This window comes from Theobroma cacao, chromosome 9 (assembly GCF_053813885.1).
Source record: "Theobroma cacao isolate CCN51 chromosome 9, ASM5381388v1, whole genome shotgun sequence".
Classification (NCBI taxonomy): Eukaryota; Viridiplantae; Streptophyta; class Magnoliopsida; order Malvales; family Malvaceae; genus Theobroma; species Theobroma cacao.
Window position 1 is genome coordinate 6,502,179 of NC_142647.1, and position 22,267 is coordinate 6,524,445.

The 22,267-nt window shown below is 33.3% G+C and overlaps 2 protein-coding genes across 3 annotated transcripts; one reads left to right on the top strand and one right to left on the bottom strand.

Moving 5' to 3' along the window:
• Nucleotides 1-868: 868 nt before the first annotated feature.
• Nucleotides 869-4,826, top strand: LOC18588696 (boron transporter 4-like). The gene is made up of 13 exons (XM_007013272.3): nt 869-972; nt 1,068-1,150; nt 1,239-1,431; nt 1,519-1,657; nt 1,761-1,926; nt 2,017-2,183; nt 2,325-2,498; nt 2,608-2,703; nt 2,795-2,911; nt 3,046-3,362; nt 3,565-3,847; nt 4,306-4,437; nt 4,542-4,826. Exons 1-13 carry the CDS (start codon nt 869-871, stop codon nt 4,578-4,580), a joined length of 2,010 nt encoding a protein of 669 aa, XP_007013334.3. The 3' UTR covers nt 4,581-4,826.
• An 86-nt stretch (nt 4,827-4,912) lies between these two features.
• LOC18588697 (potassium channel AKT1-like) lies at nt 4,913-11,871 on the bottom strand. 2 transcript variants are annotated; one of them, XM_007013273.3, is made up of 11 exons: nt 11,519-11,871; nt 9,814-10,179; nt 9,621-9,678; nt 9,212-9,532; nt 8,758-9,003; nt 8,549-8,647; nt 8,354-8,386; nt 8,084-8,269; nt 7,665-7,859; nt 7,491-7,566; nt 4,913-6,091 (listed from the first exon to the last, which is right to left on the bottom strand). In XM_007013273.3, the coding sequence occupies exons 1-11, from the start codon at nt 11,704-11,706 to the stop codon at nt 5,202-5,204; spliced, it is 2,658 nt and encodes an 885-aa protein (XP_007013335.3). In that variant the 5' UTR covers nt 11,707-11,871; the 3' UTR covers nt 4,913-5,201. The 2 variants fall into 2 exon arrangements, with proteins under 2 accessions (XP_007013335.3, XP_088665892.1); XM_088809766.1 differs by having other exon boundaries at nt 8,084-8,386.
• Nucleotides 11,872-22,267: the final 10,396 nt, after the last annotated feature.

The following is a 22,267-nucleotide window of genomic DNA, read 5'->3' on the forward strand; positions in this document are numbered from 1 at the left end:
TTTCCCTTGCCTTTGAATACCCTCGTCCTGTTAATAATCCGTACGTTCTTAAGTTATATCTATGCTCAAATTGGATAATGAATTTTCAGTTTTTCTTTACATATAAATATTGATGAAGCTATTTTTTTCCTATATTACAATCTTTCATAATGCAATGCGAGGCTGAATCAAGCTGGACTTGTTCACTTTGAAATTTTCAATTGCAACAATAGAAAACATCCTTTAAAAAAGAAAAACAATTATATTCTTATTTTAGTTAAAAGGAAAATAATAACAAAGTCAAATTAGTCATTACAACCGAATTTTAATTAACCAAAAAAAGATTACATGAACAACGGTAGCACCGCCCGTTGTGCGTCCAAACAAACAGACCAATAACTTAACTCTATGTGTCTTACGGTCGACTTGCACCCGTTCGAATCCACAACTGGTTCGATTCAACATGCCCTTTTATGACCCAACGAACGTAACAACATGGGACCAGCGTTGTGGCCCATATTTATGTTTTTTTTACTGTAAGACGCAAAATCAAACGGAACTGAATTCCGCGTCTGATTCCCGTCGTTATTCAAACTCACCTCCTCAACGGAATTACCAGAATACTAATTATTATTATTATTATTTTGTTTCTTTAATCAACATTTGAATCCAACAAGCTAAGAGCTTCACAGTTTTTCCACGTTGTTGAAAACAGCCAAACTTCATCACCATTTAATTTATATCCAGGCACATCATTTCTTTTTTCTTTTGGTTTTTTACGTTCTTTGGCCCTTTCATGTATTCAAGTTCGTCCCTCCTTCGGTTTTTTCCCCTCAGAATTGTTTAGAGACTGCAAAGTATAATCTTTTTTGTATCTTATTATCCAGCAATGGATAATCTAAGAAGTCCGTTCACAGGGGTCCTTCACGACTTCAAAGGAAGAAAATCATGTTACAAGCAGGACTGGGCTGCTGGACGTTGTACGGGCCTCAGGTTTGCTTCCTCATTTCTTCGTTTTCACTTCATCTTCCTGTTTCATTAGGCTTTACATTTTCGATCGAACGCAATGATAATGGCTTTCATTTCAGGATATTGGCACCAACTACTTATGTATTCTTCGCTTCTGCTCTTCCCGTCATTGCCTTCGGAGCTCAACTTAACCGAGAAACAGGTTAGTCTTCGTGACATATTTCTTTTCTTCCAAAACTCGGTCTCCTTTGTTGTATCTTTTAATGATAACATTTTTTATTTCCTCTCAGATGGAAGCTTGAGCACTGTGGAAACTCTAGCTTCAACTGCCATATGTGGCATCATACACTCTATCTTCGGAGGCCAACCTCTGTTGATTTTAGGAGTTGCTGAGCCAACGGTTATAATGTACTCTTATTTATACAGCTTTGCAAATGGAAGGGACGATCTTGGCAAAGAACTCTTCTTGGCTTGGGCTGGATGGTAAGTGAAAGCAACCCCTTTTCATAGTCCGATTGCTACAAGTTCTAAAAAATTGTAATAATGAATTTTTTTTTTTTGTTTTTGCAGGGTGTGTGTCTGGACCGCTTTCCTTCTCATTCTTCTTGCAATATTTAATGCTTGTACGATAATCAATAAATTTACAAGGATTGCTGGGGAGCTTTTTGGCATGTTAATTGCTGTTCTATTCATTCAACAGGCCATCAAGGTACCCCATTTTTTTTGTAGTTTTAAATTAGAGCTGAAGCAATATGTTCTGTCATTTCTAGTTGAGGGATTGCGGTTGATCTTAATGTTCTGTTTCTACACAGGGGATTGTGAGTGAATTTGAAGTACCAGATGCTGAAAATCAAAACTCAGAAAAAGATGGTTTCCAGTGGCTTTACGTAAACGGGCTGTTGGGTGTTATATTTACGTTTGGACTACTCATCACCGCTTTGAAGAGCAGGGGGGCAAGATCATGGCGATACGGCACAGGTTATATATATGAAGGGATCATTTCATTAGATGATTTCTTCATTGCAAATGTCTCACTCTTATCTGACGTTTCTTTTCCATCAATTGTAGGGTGGTGTCGAAGCTTGATTGCGGATTATGGTGTTCCATTGATGGTCGTAGCATGGTCAGCAATGTCATTTATTGTTCCTGGCAAAGTTCCTTCTGGAGTTCCCAGGAGACTTGTTAGTCCCCTCCCTTGGGAGTCTGCCTCGTTGGACCACTGGACAGTAATGAAGGTAAAATAAAAAATAACAAGATATTTAAATGTATAAGTAGTGCTTCGATTTAGAAAAAAACAATACAAACAAAATATTTAACATAATGAGTTATCTATAAACATATTTAAACATGCTGCTTTTTCCACATTTGGATTGCAGGATATGGCAAACGTCCCACCGCTCCACGTATTTACTGCTTTCTTACCAGCTATAATGATCGCTGGTCTTTACTTTTTTGACCACACTGTTGCTTCACAATTGGCACAACAGAAGGAGTTTAATCTCAAGAAGCCATCTGCTTATCACTACGACATTTTCATTCTCGGCATTATGGTACAGAAGCCTATGTTTGGATTCTTTTGTGTTTTGTCATATTACTTGGTAAATTTTCAGCATGATTCTTGATTTGCAATTGTTGTGTTGCTTTGAATCTATTGTATAGACTCTGATCTGTGGTTTGATTGGACTCCCTCCTTCCAATGGAGTACTCCCACAATCTCCCATGCACACAAAGAGCCTCGCTGTTCTCAAAAGACAGGTTGGTAAATGGATTTAGTAGGTAATATAAAGCAATCTGTATTGGCAGCATAATACCGGTGTAGTTTAAAGAATCTGGTTTATGAATGCAGATAATTAGAAAGAAAATGGTGAAGGGCGCCAAGGAATGCTTGAAACAAAAAGCTAGCAAATCTATTATTTATGGCAGGATGCAAGAAATTTTTGAAGAAATGGACTCGACTTCAGCTGTAAGCACTCTTGTTCTTTGCATATTGGGGTTCCTTAAGATATACCATAATGATCACGTATAGCATGTGGTTATGAGCTTGCTTACTGTAAAAGCACCATTTATTCCCTAATGATGTGTGGTGATTTGTTGCAGCCTTCTGCAGCTCAAGACTTGAAGGATTTGAAGGCTGCAGTTTTCAAAGCTGAGGATGGAGGAAACACAGATTGTAAATTTGATCCTGAAAAGCATATAGAGGCTCACCTACCTGTAAGGGTTAATGAGCAAAGAGTGACCAATCTATTACAGTCAATTCTAGTGGGAGTATCATTACTAGCCATGCCGATAATCAAGAAAATACCAACATCAGTTCTCTGGGGATATTTTGCATACATGGCTATTGACAGTCTACCTGGAAACCAGTTCTGGGAAAGAATGTTACTGCTTGTCATTGCTCCTAGCCGGCGGTACAAGTAAGTCAATATATAATGTAGATAACATCTGTATCTGGTTCCCTGATCAATTAGTAGTATCTTGTTTTTCATTTCTTCTTTCTACTTATGGAAAACATCCCCTAGCAAAATGAAATTGTCTTCCCTGGGGGTTAGGCTATATATTCCCCAATGAAGCTCTGAAGTCTGATGTACCATACGGATATGGAATTCTTTTGAGCAGGGTTTTAGAAGGGGCTCATGCTTGTTTTGTGGAGTCCGTGCCTTTCAAAAATATTGCTGTATTTACACTCCTACAGCTGGTTTATCTTCTGATGTGTTTTGGGGTGACATGGATACCGATTGCTGGAATATTATTCCCCTTGCCCTTCTTTCTGCTCATAAGCATAAGACAGCATATTCTCCCCAAATTTTTTCAACCACTTCATCTTCATGAGCTGGATGCAGCTGAGTACGAAGAAATTCCTGCTGGAACCTATAATCACAATCATGGCATTTTATTCAAGGTACGTAACCTCACTGCATATATCACTGTATTGACAATGGCCAACTCCCAATCTTTTTTATTCATTCACAAAGTTTAATTGGTTATCTCCAACGGGTTCCTGGTGCTGTTGGAAAGTAAGCACATCTGGTGCAAGTTGAGCCTGTAGTTCAATTTTTGTTCTTAATTTCAATTAACAATATAAGAAAAGGATTTGGCGCTTAAGATGATGATTTGCAATACGGTCTCTCATTTACTATATAAAATGCCTTGGCGCATAGCAGAACATAGATTGGCTTAGAAATCATTGCCTTAAATGTAGTAGTTCACTAGTTCCTTCAACAGTTAGCAATCAGAACTGCTGAGATGATTTTGAATAGCTGAACCATATCAGGAATAGTTATTTGAAGAACATACACTGAGGTAGGCTACAGCTAGTGTGGTATGTTTAACTTATGATTCATGTATCAACTGGAGCAGGAGCAAAATCATTCAGGGGATGAAGATAGTGAAGTAGAAACGGACGATCAAGAGCTATTTGATGAGCTGACCACTAGCAGAGGAGAGTTGAAGCTTAGATCAAGAAGCTTCAGAGAAGATAAGCATGGTCAGGTAAAGATAATTTTTAGCAATCTCTCTCACAAATGGATCTAATATTGTTTCTCTGTCACCTTCAGAGATCATAAGCTTGAAGGGCTTTTGTGCTAACATTGCAGGTTCATCAGGGAGAGGTTGACCCAGAAAATGGAATGTAACATTAAGTCGTTAACCTGAAGTTAACAGAATGGAAACTGATGATTGGATTGGTGATCAAAAGATTTGACATAGTGATATGTGCAAAAATGGCTAAGCATCGTCCGTGCTTAGTAGTAAGGGAAGGCAAAGAAAGAAATCCAAAACAGGAATGAGGTGCAGAAAAAGAAGTGAATGTTGATTAACTTTGTTTTTTTCAAAATCATTTGTTCGTTAAACCAACTGAAATGATTTAATAGTATATGATTACAGATGATCGTTTTTCTTCTTAAGGGATCTTCATTACGTGGTTAACAATGCAGGGCTGGTAGTAGGCCTCACTCTTAGATCGAAATAAAAACAAGGGTAACAAAAAATGATTAATAATAATAATAAGGAACTAATTACAAATAAAATACTCCTGTACAAGCATATTGAATGCACATAGCAAGGATGAGCTCTCCTCTTTTTTTTTTTTGTGGATTTGATATTGTAAAAGGAAAAAGAAAAAAGGGTAAAAAGATTGTTAAAAAATAGGGATCCACCTCCATCCAGATCTTATAATGGATGTTAAGTGAGGCACTTTAATTTCCTGAAAATGTAAAAGGAAAAGAAAAAAAGGGTTAAAAAGGTGCACCTATGCTCTAAGAAAAGCCATTGCATTGGAGGTTTTGGCTGTTAGTATGGTGTTGCATTCGACCATCACTAACAAAAACAAGATGGTCACCGTCTCTAACAACCTCAATATCATCAATTTCAGCTCCTCCTTTACTCAAAACTTTAGCAGCAGAGATCCCAAATTTCTTAGCACCGATGTCGAGTAACTCCTGAAAGCTCCCTGGAAGTACAACAAGCTTTCCAGTGGTTTCTCCCTTTTCCGGGCAACTAATTACCACTCTAGCAGAGTTAACAACAGAACCCTTGACACCATTGGGTTGATGAATTGACAGTAGTAAATCTTTCTCCCCATTTTGTGCAGCTGACATTATCCCAAATAGTGAGTTGTGGAAATTACTAGTCTTACGCCTTGGACGGGATTGGCTCCAGGATCCATCTGTACCTTCCTGGGCTGCAGGACGGATAACTGGCTCACTAGTAAACCTCCCAAGGTAGCGTGTCTCCTGCTTCTCAGGAATAGACATGATAGTTTGAGTTTTCATCTCTTTAGTTGATTCGAAAATCATCTTTATTTCATCATGTCCTTGTTGCTCAGCTAGATCCCTTGGGGTCCAACCATGGATATCTGGTTTGTCAATGTCAGCACCATGCTCCAAAAGGAATTTAACTATTTCAGTGTTGCCTTCACAAACTGCAACATGAAGAGCTGTGTAACCATTGTGCCTAGGACGTGTGACATCTCCCCCATAACGAAGAATTTCCTTGAGCAAGACTATGTTGTTTTGCTCAGCAGCAGTGCATGCATAGTGACCTACATCTCCGGCATTGATGTTTGCCCCATTTTCCTTTAGCAGTTTGGTTGCTTTATTGTGGCCAGCTGACATTGCCTCCCATAGTGGTACAATTCCTTCAGAGTCTGCACAATAAAAAATTAAATAAATCAGTTGAACCACAAATTATTTCTTGAAGCATCTCCTGCTGTGGGATTAAAAAAAAATGCTTGACGAGGATCTTAAAGGTTTTGACCAAATAATTCAAGCTATTTTAGCTAATCCATCATAATTACAGAATTATTTGAAATATTGAACATGAATTCACACATCCATAGGCTTATAAACAGGACATGTTACCAAGAAAGGAAAGTCAACTATAACAAGTCTTGTCAAGATAATTTTGTTTGACATTTTAGGGCTAATTGTTTAACTAAATCATAGAGGGTGCCAACCATCTTATCAGAGACATTTTAAATAATTTCAGAACTATTAAATCAAAAAGAGTACTATTTTTTTTTAGCAACTATCACAGAAGGATATCTGATACATAAGTCATACAAATAGCAGTTCTATATGAGAGTATAAGCTGGTCAACAAAAATATATTGGCATGATTTGGTCTTCATATTAAGAAAATAATTGACCAAAAATTTGATGATGATATCAAAGAGATGCTACTCAATATTGAAACTAAAAGGGCAAATAGAGGAGAAAAAAATGTATCTCTAGCAGCAAAGTAAAACTTCTGTATTTTCACAAACTTTCATCTGCAAATCTAAAGAGAGAAAAGCACCCGAGCATTTAGCTCATTAATTGGTCCATGATTCCCCTGCCTAAAGAGAAGGGTTTAAATCTCTTTCCCCTAATTAAAAAAAAAAATCTAAAGAGAGAAAAGCTAATGATATTAACAAGGAGTCATACAAAAAGAAGAAAAGTCAACCGCTTAAAAGGAAATTTGAATTATTAAGTATACTAGAGTTTCAAAGTAGCAGAGCTTTTCTCTTTTACAAGAAGCAATGTGGGTTAACAAAAGCCAATCAGTATGTGCATATGTTTATTTATTTCGACAGGTAATATGATTTTTTTTTCCTTAGCATGTGCAGAAGTCAACAAATAATGTTGTTATTCATCCAAATTATACCAAAATATAATATAATTTGACAAATAATTGGCGCGCATGCAATGATTTCACAAAAGGAAGCCACAATGGTTTAAAGCATAAATAAAAAATGTGGTAACATATTTTATAGATAAATCAATATTCTTGGTAGCTATTGGGAAATATTTATAAATACGTAAAAGGCAACTTAAAGGTTCAAATTTCCCTATTTGATGATCTGATAATTTAAATCTGAAGAAAGAATTATCCAATAATTTTTAAGAGTTGAACCATGGAATGGGAGAGACTTGAGCATTTAAAATATCAGAGATACAATAGATGAAATCAAAGACACCTGCAGGAACAATGAACCAAAAAATGCAGAATCGCCTAAAGGAAAACAAAATCAAGATCAACTGGTTTAAACAATAACCTGGAGAATACCTTTACAGTTAGGATCTGCACCATAATCCAGTAAGAGAAGAACGCAGTTCTCACTTCCTTTCATTGCAGCTATATGCTAATTTTATACAAAAACACAAAAAGTTAAGGATTAGCACCAACGCCCAAAGAAGCTGGGGTATTGACCAAATTAAAGCTAAAAAAATTTTCACGAACCAGAGCTGTTCTTCCATTGTTGTCTGACTCATTAGGATCAAGGCCCCTTTTCAATAGCTGGTGCAACAACAAGTCATCTCCCCTGAGTGTGGCAAAGCAAAGATTGACGGGTAGGTCCATTCTCCCACGAGCTAGCATGTTCTCTGTCTCCATTAAAACTCCCTCCATAATTGGGTCATTCATGTCTTTCAAATGCTGCCCCAAAAATGAATTCAAAGAGTTCGGTATAAGCAAACATTTATTCTCACAATTTTGGGTGATTTCTTCTGCATATTTCATCTTAAATGTCTATCTACAAATTTATAATGCAGCAATCTATTGATACATTACAGTCTAGGCTGCAATAACTACAAGTTTAAAATGGATTTTGATGGATTCTATTAGTGACAACGTTATATCTTCAAGTACAGCATGTATACCTGAAGGAGATTATTCATGATTATGGTCCCATCTCCAACATTGGCCTGAATAATATTCAGGAATGTAGTACGGTTTAGCCGCAGTAGTTGGCATAATCGTTTTGTACGTACTGTAAAGAGTTGTGGCCTATAACAAAGTACTCCTATCTCACCCAAGAGATCACCTGATTTTGCCTCTCCAACAACCTGAAACCAGTTAGCATTTAATTCATTAAGCATCCTAGACATGATTTTGGATTGATAAGGTGTGTTTTGAGTGATACAACTTGCCTGTTCAGCTCCATTTTTGAGAACCAATAGATCCTATATGAAAGCAATAGAAAAAATTAGGGACCACTTCGAGAAAAAGTTTAAATTTAATCAGACAACATACACAACAACAATCAACAGCAACTTGATAGAAAAATTTGATGTAAAGCATTTAATTGAAAAACAAGGATTTTGCACACAAAAAAAAGGTTTTACCACAGCACCAGTGACAAGGATGTAGAAATCTGTAGGTGCTTCATTCTGCAGGATGACATCTTCTTTGGGAGGAAAATATTCAGCTTTCATCTCTGAGACCTTAGACATTTATTCACAAAGAAAAGATATAGTTCCCACGTAGCTAAAAAAAGGGGTAAAAGAAAAGAAAAATTTTAATACGAAAGCTTAGCATGTTTATAGTGGATTACCAGCTGAAAAAGCAAGTCATTCGATACACCATGAAACAAGTACACCTTATCCATAAGAGAGTAGAAAAGATAGTGTGAAATGCTTGATCGGATAGCTTTAGGAAGGGAATCTAGAGTCTCTTGCTGCTGCAGCCCCTCGGAATCTGTCCTGAACTTCAGACATAAATGTGCAAGCATCTGATCTTGTAGGCGAGCTGGCAATTGGTTTCTTTGGGCAAAACTTGAAGCAGCTTGAATGGTATCCCTCTGATTGTCAGAAACACAAGCAAGCAAAGATGATCAAAAATAAATCCTGAACTGGTGAAAATGGAAAGTAAAATTAAGGAAACTCAAAGTTGAAACCACTCCCCTTCACCCCCCCCCCCCCCCCCCACCACACACACACACAAGAAAAATAATAATAAAAAAGTCAAAATTAGTTGATTAGCCTGATAAACAATAATAATTAACTCACAAATCTTCTGGTTCGGCTGGTTCCATGGACAACCAAGTTTGTCATGTTTCCAATCAAATATGCTGTCAATCCAAGGTTGAAGAGCATGTAGAAAATGTCAAATATCATTTCCCTAGTATTCACAGGATGCAAATCCCCATAGCCAACAGTAGTCAGTGTGGTGATAGACCAGTACATTGATGTCACATATCGAATTGACAAGCTCTGTTCAAGGAAATTGTCTCCCAAAGATGATCCAATCCATGTTCTTCCAGGATCATGATATCGAGCAGCAATAAGATAATAGAAGCATCCAGCACAATGAACCGCAAAAAGGGTAACCTACAAAAACCATCCAGATTCCATGAATGCTGCATTGCTAGAAAAAATTTCCATGTAAATAATCCCATTTCCTTTCTATTGTACTCACACAAATAAGTTTTGCACATCGAACCCAAAAGTAGTTGTAGTTCTTGTCTTTTTCTAACCTGTAAAAAACAAAAATTAGTCATGCCAAATAATAGTTTGCTCGAAACACTTGGGACTACATTGCAAGTGAAGGCAACAAACAAATCTCATTATTAAGTTAAAAAGCTAGCTAATGAAGGAAAAAGCCTCTGTACCTGGAAAATAAGGCACTAACTCTGCGCAGACGCCAAAGGCGAAGCATATTAAATAAGCCATATGAACGCAACGGCTTAGGGGAAATCTTCTGAGCAAGTTCGGATGGTATTGTGGATATAATGTCAAAAGCCAACCATGAACTGCCATACTTCCAAGCAATCTTCTTCGGATCATCAATGAGTAGATATGTAGTTTTATCAAGGTATGCAACAAAGAAGGTGAGAATAATATCCAGGGCAAAGAATCCATTAACAACATTATCAGTAACGGAGAGTGGTGACTCTGGTTTTTTAAGGAATCCAAATTCAAATGGTGATACCCAAGCCGTATAGACGACCAAAATAACCAGAAAAGTCTCCCATACCCTGCATGAATCAATTTAATTATATAAGTTTCAGTCAACATTTATTGCTTCTGTGGACTTAGAATTGCATAAAACCTTTCAAATCCATTGAAGTTCCTTCTATTATAGGCATCAACCAATGCAAAAACAACTCAAATTGCAAGTACGGAACACGTGATTGAAACCTGAAAGGAAAATGCTACAACTACCACCCCACCCCCGAAAAGAAAAAGAAAAAAAAAAAACCAAGGCACCGAACTAGTCAAAAGTCTCTAAAGATCTCATCACATCAAGCCCCTCAATATGATATTAATATCATTCTTTTGGAAAACAAAAACAAAGGAAATTCTTAAACCAGCAGTGAAGGAAGAGGTAGGAAAGGCAAAAACGTATGCTACAGAAACTTCAAATTGATTTCCATAGAAGTCAACCCTCGGATTCTCACGCCTCCAACAAAGAACTGCTTTAGTCTGAGTTAAGACAATTCAACAAACGCACTCTAACAACATTCAAAACGACAAAACAGAAACACTCACTTTTTGAATACAAATCCATCATCTTACAATACATGCAAAGAACAAACAACATTTTTCAACAGAAATTATTGTTTTATTGCTTTTTAATAATAAAGCTATTCACCACAGAATCAACCTGAAGATCTTAAAAAAAAAAAAAGTCATAATAAGATACCATTCTCAAAGAGTTACACTTACAAAAGCGGTGATGGCTAAAAGAAACATATGAACAGAACAAAAAAGTGAAAGTAATACCGGTAACACTTTCAATCAGTTAACCAGAACACCATAAAAGATTCTGATTTCAGACTAGTCCTTTTCCATATACCCCAACAAGGGCAACAAAATAATACTACTAATAACAACAAAAAAATAAGAAAAATAATGATAAAAAGAAAACAGCAACAAAAAGTCAAATGCCAAAAGAAAATAAAATAGATAAAAATAAAAAAATAAAAACCCGGAAAGGAACAAAATTTGCAATCCTAAATACCAAAGAATGCCATTTTAATGTGAAATCAGCCTCATATGGAATATTGTAAACAGAAAACTAGCTTTGCTTTTCTTGCTTAAAAAAAAGTGTGAACCGAAGTAAATACTCACAAGTTAACATTAAAAAATACAAAAAAGGCCAATTTTCTATTTTGTCTATAACAAGGCTCACAAGATTCAATGCCGTGATTTCCCCAATTCCCTCGTTGAAAAGAAACGAAATTTATTATACACATTGGTGACTATGACCCCTTAACAATAGACACTTAAGTCAGCATTAAAAAAAAAAAAAAAAAAGATGAAGATGAAGAAGAACCCAGAGTCCAAAACCAAGACAAAAAGCTGTTTGGTCACCTGTAACGACGATCATAAGGGGAAACAATGAATCTCCTGAGCTTAACTCTACGGTTACTTCTGGCTCCAAGCGAAGGGAGAATCCCAGTCGATAGACTGTAATGACTACTTTCTCTTGACAGATGCTCTATCTCTTCTTCCCCACATACTGACACCAGAAACATGCCTCTGTTTCTCAGACTATCCATCTTTCAAAGCCTCTCTCTCCCTCTCTCTCGCCCGGGTTCCTCTCCTTCGAAAACGCTCTTCTAGCCTCTATATATGTATATATATACGCGCAAAAGCATTGGGGGGGAGGCTTCCTCCTCTTACATGAAAACCTTTTTGTTCGTTCTCGTTCATTTACAGTTAATTGTCGTCTTACTAGCAAGATTTAATGAGACCTTTGGACAATTTTGCCCCTATTTAATGGGACCCTCCGTCAATTTCCCTGCTTTGGTCTACTCAGATTTTCCGTTTCAGTGCTCTGTTATAATTGTACATTTTAGACCCTTTAATAATTTTTTAATACTCACGTTAATATCGATTTAGGGTTACAATATCTATAATGATGATAATAATAATAATAATATCTTAAACGAAAAAAAATAAAAACATAGCCGTGAAAAGAAATCGATTAACTTAAAATATTATTTAGTTCGAAATATTTTTATTTTTTTCAAGTCAATATTTATACAAATAAAAGAAAATCGAAATAATTAGAAAATATTCAATTATATTTTTCTTTAATTTAAATATTTATTTATGTGTTATAAAATTAAAATTAGTGATATTATTAAATAAATGAACAGGTATAAAAAAACGAGCTTAAACAATTATTACAAAATAGAAAACCTTTTTTAAATATTATAAAACTTAACAACCGATGATATCTAAATCTGTAGAATTTAGTTAGATTTTTAAAAAAAAAAATCCGTAAACCAGGGTGCAACAGTGAAGCGCTACGCTAGTAATGCATATCCGTTTTGACCTTGGGGCCGTTACTTGTATATATAAGGAGGAGAAGACCGAAGGGGAACTTGCTTACAATGTTCAAACTGACGACTCACCCGATGCGCGTAAGTACCACTTTCCATATACTTCTTGGACTCTGTAACTCTCGGGGAAACTCACGTGTTTGTCACGGGATGTGAAAAAATTCTAAACTAATTCAATCAGAGTTGATGGATTTGATTTTGCTTGCCTTAATTAGATGACGGGCGATTTAATCTTTCTTGAATCCCAAATTGGGATTTGGGAACATTTTAATCACAAAGGAAATTATTTTTTGAATCGGGTAATTAACTTTAGATTCATTGCTATTTTAAAAAATTATTTTTTATTCAATTTACTTTTTTTTTTCATTAAATTCGAAAAGCAATCATGCATGAGTCACTATATTTTTTTTATAAATATCATGATTCAAATCATTACATATAATATTTTTTTATTAAATTTGGTATTATTTTTAATGAGATTATTTCATAATCTATTTATAAAAAGAAACCAAAAGATTTAATTGCCTTTTTAAAATATATGTATGAAAATCAAAATAAACCCATTAAATGCTTTAATGACAAAATAATTTGTCAAGAAATCATTTCATTTAACATTGTGATTTTGAGTATTTGATTAAATATTGCTTTCCTTTTAAGTATTTTGTTTACCTTATAATTAAATTTAAGTTATTAATGTTAAAAAGCAAGAGCTTGATTCTAGCTATGATTTCAATTTGACAATTTTAAAAAAAAATCACAAAAATTTTATTGAGATTGGAGGTCAAAGAGGCCACAAATCAACCCTATAAATATTTTTTTTTTCAATGACCAAGCCCTACAAATAAAAAGAAATATTTACTATTCTTTTTTCCAAATGAATATCAAATTAACATTTTTATACATTTTTTTATCAATGGACCTAAAGATAAGCTTAGTTTGCATTTTAAAAGTTGCCATTACTGATTCAAAATAACTTAATAACCTTGTGATCCACAATGAGTAAACTCTACCAATTAAATTTATAATTTTTTTATTAAAAGTTTGTAATTGTTAATAATAGGTTGTTGTCAACAACCAACATATGTGACTATCACGCAAAGGTGTGACCTTCAATTAAAATGTTTCCCTATCATTGCCTTAAAAACTCTCTCCCCGTACATTTTGAATAAATAATAGTAAGTACAATTTTTTAAATTTGATTAGCACTAATATTTATATGAATTATATTGTCTTATACATAAGGGGCATTGCAACTAAATTTTGGTTTTAATTACCTTTTTTTAGTAATATATCTTTTATGTAACAAAATTTTAAAAGATAAAGTTATTTAAACTCTCAATTGTACTTATAATTACATTTTATTTATAATATTATTTAAAATTCATATAGTATAGTCAGATCTACAAAATAACTATAAAAAGTATATAAAAATATTATTAAAATGTTTTTAATTGCATATTTTAAAAATGTTACAATTCTAAATCAAATTTGTTGCGGTGGGATAAAGTTTTCGAAGTATTCCATTAATAGTTTTAGATGCTTACCACATGCTCAAATGAGTGTAAACACATAAATTATTAAACCTACATTACAAGGAATACTTAAAATGAATTTTGCGTATAAGATAATAATAATAATCCTATTTATATTTGTAAAATTATTTATAAATTATAAATTATTTATATGGGTAAGCAGCAACAAAAAATATATATTCATTACTTTGTGCTAATATTACAAGACTCCTATAAGGGCTTGGCAGCATCGTTATATGGCACTAATATTACAAGCAACATGTGTTCCATAACACAAATAAATGTCCCACAGCGTCTCTCAAATCGACACTTGGAGGACCACTTAATACTAATTTTGATAAAGACTTGAAGATGCCTTTTGCAAAATATTTGTTCATGTCCTCCTTATTCACCATCTTGGCCTGACATGAAAGCCATTTGAAAATATTGGAAGTATGTATCATTTTTAAGACTGTTGTAATCAAATTAAACCCAAACAAAACAAATTGTAGTGAAAAACTTCAAATTGGATTTTATTAGCTAAACCAATTTCCTATATAGAGAGAAATTTAGGCCTCCCTATTGGGTGGAGATATGTATTATAAGTCCTAAGAATATTTGATATGTGAATCAAAATAAGATATATTATTTAAAAAATTTATAAATTATTCAAAAAAATTTAATAAATTTTTATTATAGTTAATCCAAGTTATTATATTTTTATTTTAGATAAATAAATTTTTATAATTAATAATTGACTAATTAGCATTAGTCCAAATATCATTTGCTATTCAATATCATGTATACTAATATTATACGTTGACATATCATAGTAGACAATAACATGATATATTGATGTACATGATAATATAATCACGTGATATTTTTTAATATTTTATATTAATGCCATGTTAACACCACGTGCCTCTAAAATTATAAGTGGTATATTGATTATTAATAGTTAGTTAATTGTTAATCATAATAAATTATTTAATTTAAAATAAAAATATAAAAATTTAATGAAGGATAATAAAAAATAAAATATTTATTTAAAATTTTGTGAATAAATCAAAAAAATTTTAAAGCATAATTTCTCAAAATAGTCTAAATAAGCAGTATTACATGAATCTTTATACTACTTACACGTAATATCATCACCTTATTGTTTACATTTCAAATGCTTTTCTAAAATGGTTTGGTTTGGTAGGCGTTTTACTTCTGCTTTCTTCTTCGACTTGTTATGGTCATGATATAACAATTGAGTCACCGACCTATATTGAAAGGACGCCACGTTTTGGTTCGGGCTCTCAGAAAGGTTAAATCAATCTTAATTGTCTGTACAAGGCAAGGCACACCTTTTCAACCCGTGGAAAAGTATTACCCAACCGTCAATAAAATCTGAACTAACTAATCCAATTAATTTTAAAACCTTGAATTACAAGAAAGCCCCTCTACGGTTTACCCACCCCGTCATCGGTCATCCCACGGGGGAGTGGAATCAATCTTAACTACCCTGGACGTTGACTTTTGCCTACCATTAACTAACCCCAATGCCCCATGCGTCCCATTTGACCATTAGTCATCTCAGAAGGGCCTCCATTTGGTGAGAGACACTCGCTTTGAACCTGCATCAGTTTGAAGGCTCCCATCCCGTTCCATTGTTTAGAACCAAAAGAAAATGCCTTAGTCAATATTATTGAGCCACAAATAGCATTTTTGCCTTCTGAATTCCAAACATACTCCATTTTAGAATGGACTTTTCAGGTGTATACGGTGACTCATGCAGGATAAAACAATTGACCTTTCCATCGTAATGCAAGGTTGTGGAAGGTGTGAAGGTTAATCGCCAATGGGGTCATACATCTTTGCTTCAATTAATAATCTAATCTATAATCTATTATATATATATATATATATATAAATACATATGTGTTCACGTCAAGCATGCCAAATGACACGTAGCATGCCGAATGACTCTAATATATAGCTGTCTAAAGTCCAAAGGCAGAACATACTCTTTCTTTCCTCTTTAAAGTCCAAAGGCAAAGCATGGACTCTTTCTTTCCGAAAAAGAAGATAACGAATTTAACAAAAATAGAAGACTTTCTGATAAAAAAAATAGTAGCCTTACTATTTAATACATATGTAAATGATAATTATATTCAGTAGATGCTTATTTTAGTATTGGGAATATATCTAGGAAGTAGATGTACATATTTTTTTATGTTATGAATATGTAAGGGAAAGAAAGTCAACGTATAATTTAAGAAAATTCATATATTAATACTATTTGGAGAAAAATGGTATGTCCAGACTCAATAAATAAGAGTATGGATTAATTCAGATTATTTAATTCAATCAATACAAAAGAGGATGTGGGGCAATGGAATAATTTCTTGACAAGATTTTCTTGGTGAAAATCACCCCCAAACTTTTGCTAATTCCAAGTTATAATTAGCGAGAGACACTGCAATTCCGTATGGATATTAATTGAAGATGCATGGGAGGACAGGAGGAGGCAAACTCATGTCATGTCGACCCTCCACAGTGTTGCTTACCGACTTTGACTAATCGCCATAATCTTGACCTGTGTTTCCAAAGGATCGAAACGTGTCTATTTGCAGTTAGACGTTAGAACCGCAGGGATATATAAATGCAATGTAGTCACCTATGACACGCGTGAACTTTACTATCAATCAGAAATGTGGCTAACCATTTCTACAATCCTAAAAATCAACCCTAGTCTTCATTGCTAAGATTGGGTCCTTCTCACATTGAAGGAGCAGACAAAACAACTGCAAAAGTTGAAGGAACAACCACTAAATGTGAAAGAAGGAATCATGTTACATGTAAAGTGAAAAATAATTAAGTAGGTAATGATGATTATTAACTATGGTCTATAGTATTAACACCTAAATAAAAACATATTTAATTAAGGCAAAAGGGTCGCCATACAAATGATCGTGCACATCTTCTTTCTTAAGAAATTAATTTTTCCCTACCCTCTGTCTTAACACTACAAACCATTAAAAGTGTAAGGTAAATATTATAGAATTGACTGACAATGAACAATCAGTGGCCAAGTTGTTACGGTAGTTTGCAACCTGGGGAGGATTTTTCTGGTTTTCTTCCCAATATGAAAAGGAATTGCACACCGAAACGTCGTTAATCGTTGTCATCTTGTTGTCTCCAAGCTTTCAAAAGCAATTTAGGCTTTGTCCAATAAAATGAACCCTATCTGCCCATTCTTTTTGAATATTGTCGAAGAACCTGAGTTCAACTCTTTCAACCTCTCCAACTACTGTAATTAAACTTTCATTTTCCAATTGTATCCTTTATTGAACGTAAATACTAGTCCTAAACAGCAAGCTATCTAGGCTCTTATCCAGTGTTCATGGGAAATCAGGAAGTAAAGTTCATATTGTAGAACATGCCAGCTATAATTTGAGTTATGTGAAAGCAAGTATATATATATTATGATAGTTTTGCAAATTGCATTTAAAATTATGAGAACGCAACCGTTTGCAAGAACAAAGAAATATCTATTCAAGTGGATGAACCTAAAGAGAAGTGCAACTATGCATAAGTAAGATTATAAACTGATAAGGAAAATGAAAGTGCATGGCTACACCCTACCATACCATACTATAAAGTCGTTTTATGCATTAAATTCATGCGTATTAATTCCAGTGCATGTGACGTTAATTAATTACAAGGGGACGCCTTGGAGAATGGGGTAAGTCTGAAAATTTTCCAAGATGAAGATCATACATCATCCCTGACAACAAATGAAGTGACCCCAAGGACATCACTCTCACTGCGGGATAAGGAAGTAATATTATGGGTTTTTAAAAATTGACCTGCTTATCCAAATTATCTCCAATATCTAACTAACCATTCTTCTCATTTATGCGATCAATTGAGTTCTTTTGAGATGGTATAGAAATTCTCTTATGACATGTTCGGTTTACAAAATAAAATAAAATAAAATAGAATAAGCATTTTGTAAGAATAGAATGAAATTATTATTATATAATTTGGATGATAGAATAAAATAAAATAAGAATTGTTATAATAATTTATTATAATGTTTGATCGATAAAAATAATTTTAAAATAATAAAGAAATAGGTGATAAAAATAAAATATTATTTATTTTATTTATATTTTAATTATTAAAAATTAAAATACTAATATTTTATTTATAATAAAAATATTATTATGATTTAAATATTAATATTTTAATTAATTTTTAAATTTAAAATATTAACATTTTATAGTATAATATTAAAATTTTAGATATTTTATTATAATAAGATTTATTTAAAACAAAAAAAACCCTTTATATAATTTAGCAAAATTTATACCCAATGACAAAAATAAGTAAACTTTTTCTTTCTTAATCATTTAATTTTATTTTTATTAAAATTTTAAAAGTTTAAAATTTTAATAATTTATCATTAAAATATTAGTATTTTAATTTTTTTAATTTATATTTTTGCTGAAAATTTAAAATATTAAAATTTTAATAAATTAACTATTAATATTGTTAAAATATTAATATTTTATTTATAATTTAAACATTATTATCATTAAAATATTAAATATTAGTAATTTAAAATTTTTAATAAAGAGCATTTTAATCTTGTCAATTTTAGAGGCTATTCCCTCAACCAAAGAATAGCAAATCTCAAGAAAGGGTTGGGATTAGTTAAGCCTTATTTTTGGAAGATTTTGGAGATTAGTTATTATAAGAAGATAACTATTCCCCCATCATAGAATAGCAAATCTGAGGAGAGGGTTGGGATTAGTTAAGCCTTATTTTTGGAAGATTTTGGAAATTAGTTATTAGAAGAAGATAACTATTCCTTGAACTATTTACCAACCAAACAAGAAAAGAAATAATACATAGCAATAGAAGAGGAGTAACTTTAAGTATTCCCCAAACCAAACATGCTATTACAAGTTTCAATCAAGGACATGCTAGTAAAATCCGAGGGGAAATGGGGATGGAGGACTTAGTCGGGTCCAAACTGATTTCATGGACCCCAACATGTTGAGGAAAACGTTCATTTGAAAGATGAAAAGTTTGACATTGTTGCATGTGGGGCCGTGGTGGCAGAAAGCCGTGGTCTGGACCCAATACACATTGAGACGGGGAATCATGCAAAAATGGACGACAAGTGCATGAATTTTCTATACAATTCCAACGTAAAAAAAAAAACCTCATTTCTATCTCAAGTTTAACCCTGGCAGGCCTTTACCCAAACAAGTGTACATGGTGACCATCTAACGTGGAAGGAATTGAGGTTCCATCTCCCCATCATCTGCTCGCTAGCTCAAACTTTCCTTAGCAAAAGAATTTTTAACTTTGGGTCAATTTATACGTCCGGGTCATGCTTTCTGAAATAATTAGAGACTTCCCGATTGCTGTAGATAGTCTGATTAGGGAGAACGATAAACTTGAAGACAACATATTTTCTCCATTTTTCTTCTTCTCAGTGGCAACTAGATGACAAATCATAATTAAGCAAGATTTTCAAAAACAAGTTGACAATTGTTTCAACGTCTAGGAACGTGGATCCTTCATTGTTGTTTCGTGCACTGAATAATTCAGATTCTTTCAACTACATTATGTACGTTTCAATAATTCAGCATGAATTTGATCAACACGACACTTAAAAAGAGCAATAAGCAGCCCTCGATTTGGCAGTTTGATGTAAGCCCATAGCCTAATGGAGTTTATAGCTCTTGACACAATGGAACGACTTTCAACTGACTATACATAAGCAACTTTCAATTTTATGAATTCATTATAGTCAATCAATCAAGCATCATTCAAGGAATATTAATTAATCCATTTCAACAATCATTTATGGAGTTATTTATATCTTTTTTGTTACCTAGCTTGCCATAGATTAGGAAAGAGCCAAAACCAAAAAAGATTTGATTTACAGGCTTTCGTATAGGTGATGAGAGGGCTGTGAGGTAGGTATCTAATAACGCCACTTACTATAATTTTTCTTGTTTAACCTTTGCGGTGCCGACCGAGGTGGAAAGAGACACAGTGTCTTGACAAAGGCAGTACTCATGCCTCCTAAAATCTGTAATGAAATCTCAAAGTAGACAAAGGCATTCCCTAAAAGACTAGGAAACATGCCCATTGTGAAGATGCATTGAACTCTTTAGGGCACGCTTCCAGGACGGTTATAATCAGCAAAGCCTACCAACCCATAACTCACGCACAAAAGCTAGGGCTACAAAGTCTAAAGCTACTTAATTTTTCGTTTGTCTGGTGCTGCTCCACATTCTTTCGTGTTTTGGTGAATTATGGAAAGTCGAAATGATGGGAAGATAGAATGGAATCCCGGAAAGGAATCCTTTCAACTCCCAATAATGATAGCGCACAAAAAGCTTTGGAAATTGTGTCCTGCTTGCTGCTGACGTTTTAAGGAAACCTTGCTTTTGGTCTAGCACTAGTTACAGTGTTACTGTAACGGTTCGCAGACTCGTGACTAATTCAGTCCGTATGGGCTGCTCAGATGCACCATCACCTATCGCTTCAATAGCCAAGCAAAATATTTTAGGGTAATTAAAATATTTTTTTAATAAATTTTTTTTTGTTGATTAGTTTTTCATCAAGAATGTATAGCACATTTGATTCGTGAAATAAATAAAAATAAAATAAAATAATTATTACGTGAAAATACAATAGAATAAATATTATATAATTTAGTATGATGAATAGAATAAAGTAAGAATAATTATTATGACTTATTACAGTATTTGGTTGGTAACAATAGTTTTGAAATAAAAAAGAAATAGAAAATAAAAAAATAAAAATACCTTTTATTATATATAATTATTTATTTTTATTTTATTTTTTAAATATTAATAATTTATAATTAATTAAAATATTAATAATTAATAATTTAAATATCAATATTTTAATATAATTTAATTACTTATATTTTAATTAATAATATTTTATTTATAATTTAATATTATTTTTATTAAAATATTAATGATTTTTATTTTTATTTATACTCATTAAAAATTAAATATATTAATAATTTAATAAATAAAACATTAATAGTTTAAAATATTAATATTTAATATTTTAATCATATTAATATTAATAATGTTTCAATTATATATAAAATATTAATATTTTAAATTTTACAAATAATTTATTCTTTTTTATTCTATTTTTGCCCCTTTTTTTTTCTTTTTCATGGGCCGGTCCCCGGAAAGGCAACCGGTGTAATAAAATGCCGATCTGGCACACCATGTGGTCGGATCTGGTCACTATGGCTCCAGATCAGCACTTCCCCACGGCTAGATCTAGCCGTAGAGTGCCAAATCCAACCGTGGGATCTGGTCGAGAAGCACCAGATCCGCTGCTTCCTGCAGCGAGATCTGGCCGTTGAGTGTCAGATCTGGCTGGATCTCGGTTCAATGTTGTCGGAAAGGACTAGATCGACGCTTTTCGATCATATTTGGTCACTGTCGTCGTCATTGCCGATGTTGAGTTCCAGTTAGAGAGAGAATGAGAAAGGGAGAAGAGAGAGAAATAAAAGGGAAAATGGGAGAAAAAAAGTATTTATAGGTATAGGGTTGTAATATTTTTAGGTTATAAGGGCTATTTTGGTCATTATATATTTGAAAGCTATTCCATGAGCCATGGAATAGCTATTACCGGGGGGGGAGGAAGGGAATAGATAAAGATGACTTTTAGCCTATTTGAGAAAATTTTTATTCTTGCGGAATTGCTATTCCGTGTTTCAATTTTGTACCAAATAAAAGAATAGGAAATGACCGGGAATAGAGGGGGAATAGCATAGCTATTCCCCGTACCAAACGTGCCAGTATAGTTTTAAGACTTTTTTTTATACTTAAAAGGAAGTCTATATTAGATATTTTTATATTTATTTTTACTTGCACACTAAATTTAAGTTAATTAAGATATTATAAATAACACTTTTAGGAATCATTACAAAGCAATCAAATGAAATTTGTCGAATCAAGTAATTTACTTGTACTTAAATCATAAGTACTTTGTTTTTCTCTCTTTGGAGTAATAATACTTATTTATTCTTCATAATCTTTTTTTTCATACTTATTTGTTTCATGTTTCCACGTCGTTCCACAAGGAACATCGTTTAGGCTTGCTTAGTCTCTTAAGCACGAGATCATAGCGTCGCATGAAACTTGGCTAAAGTTTCAAGCCCGTGATAGTTACAGTCTCCCATGTAATTAAAA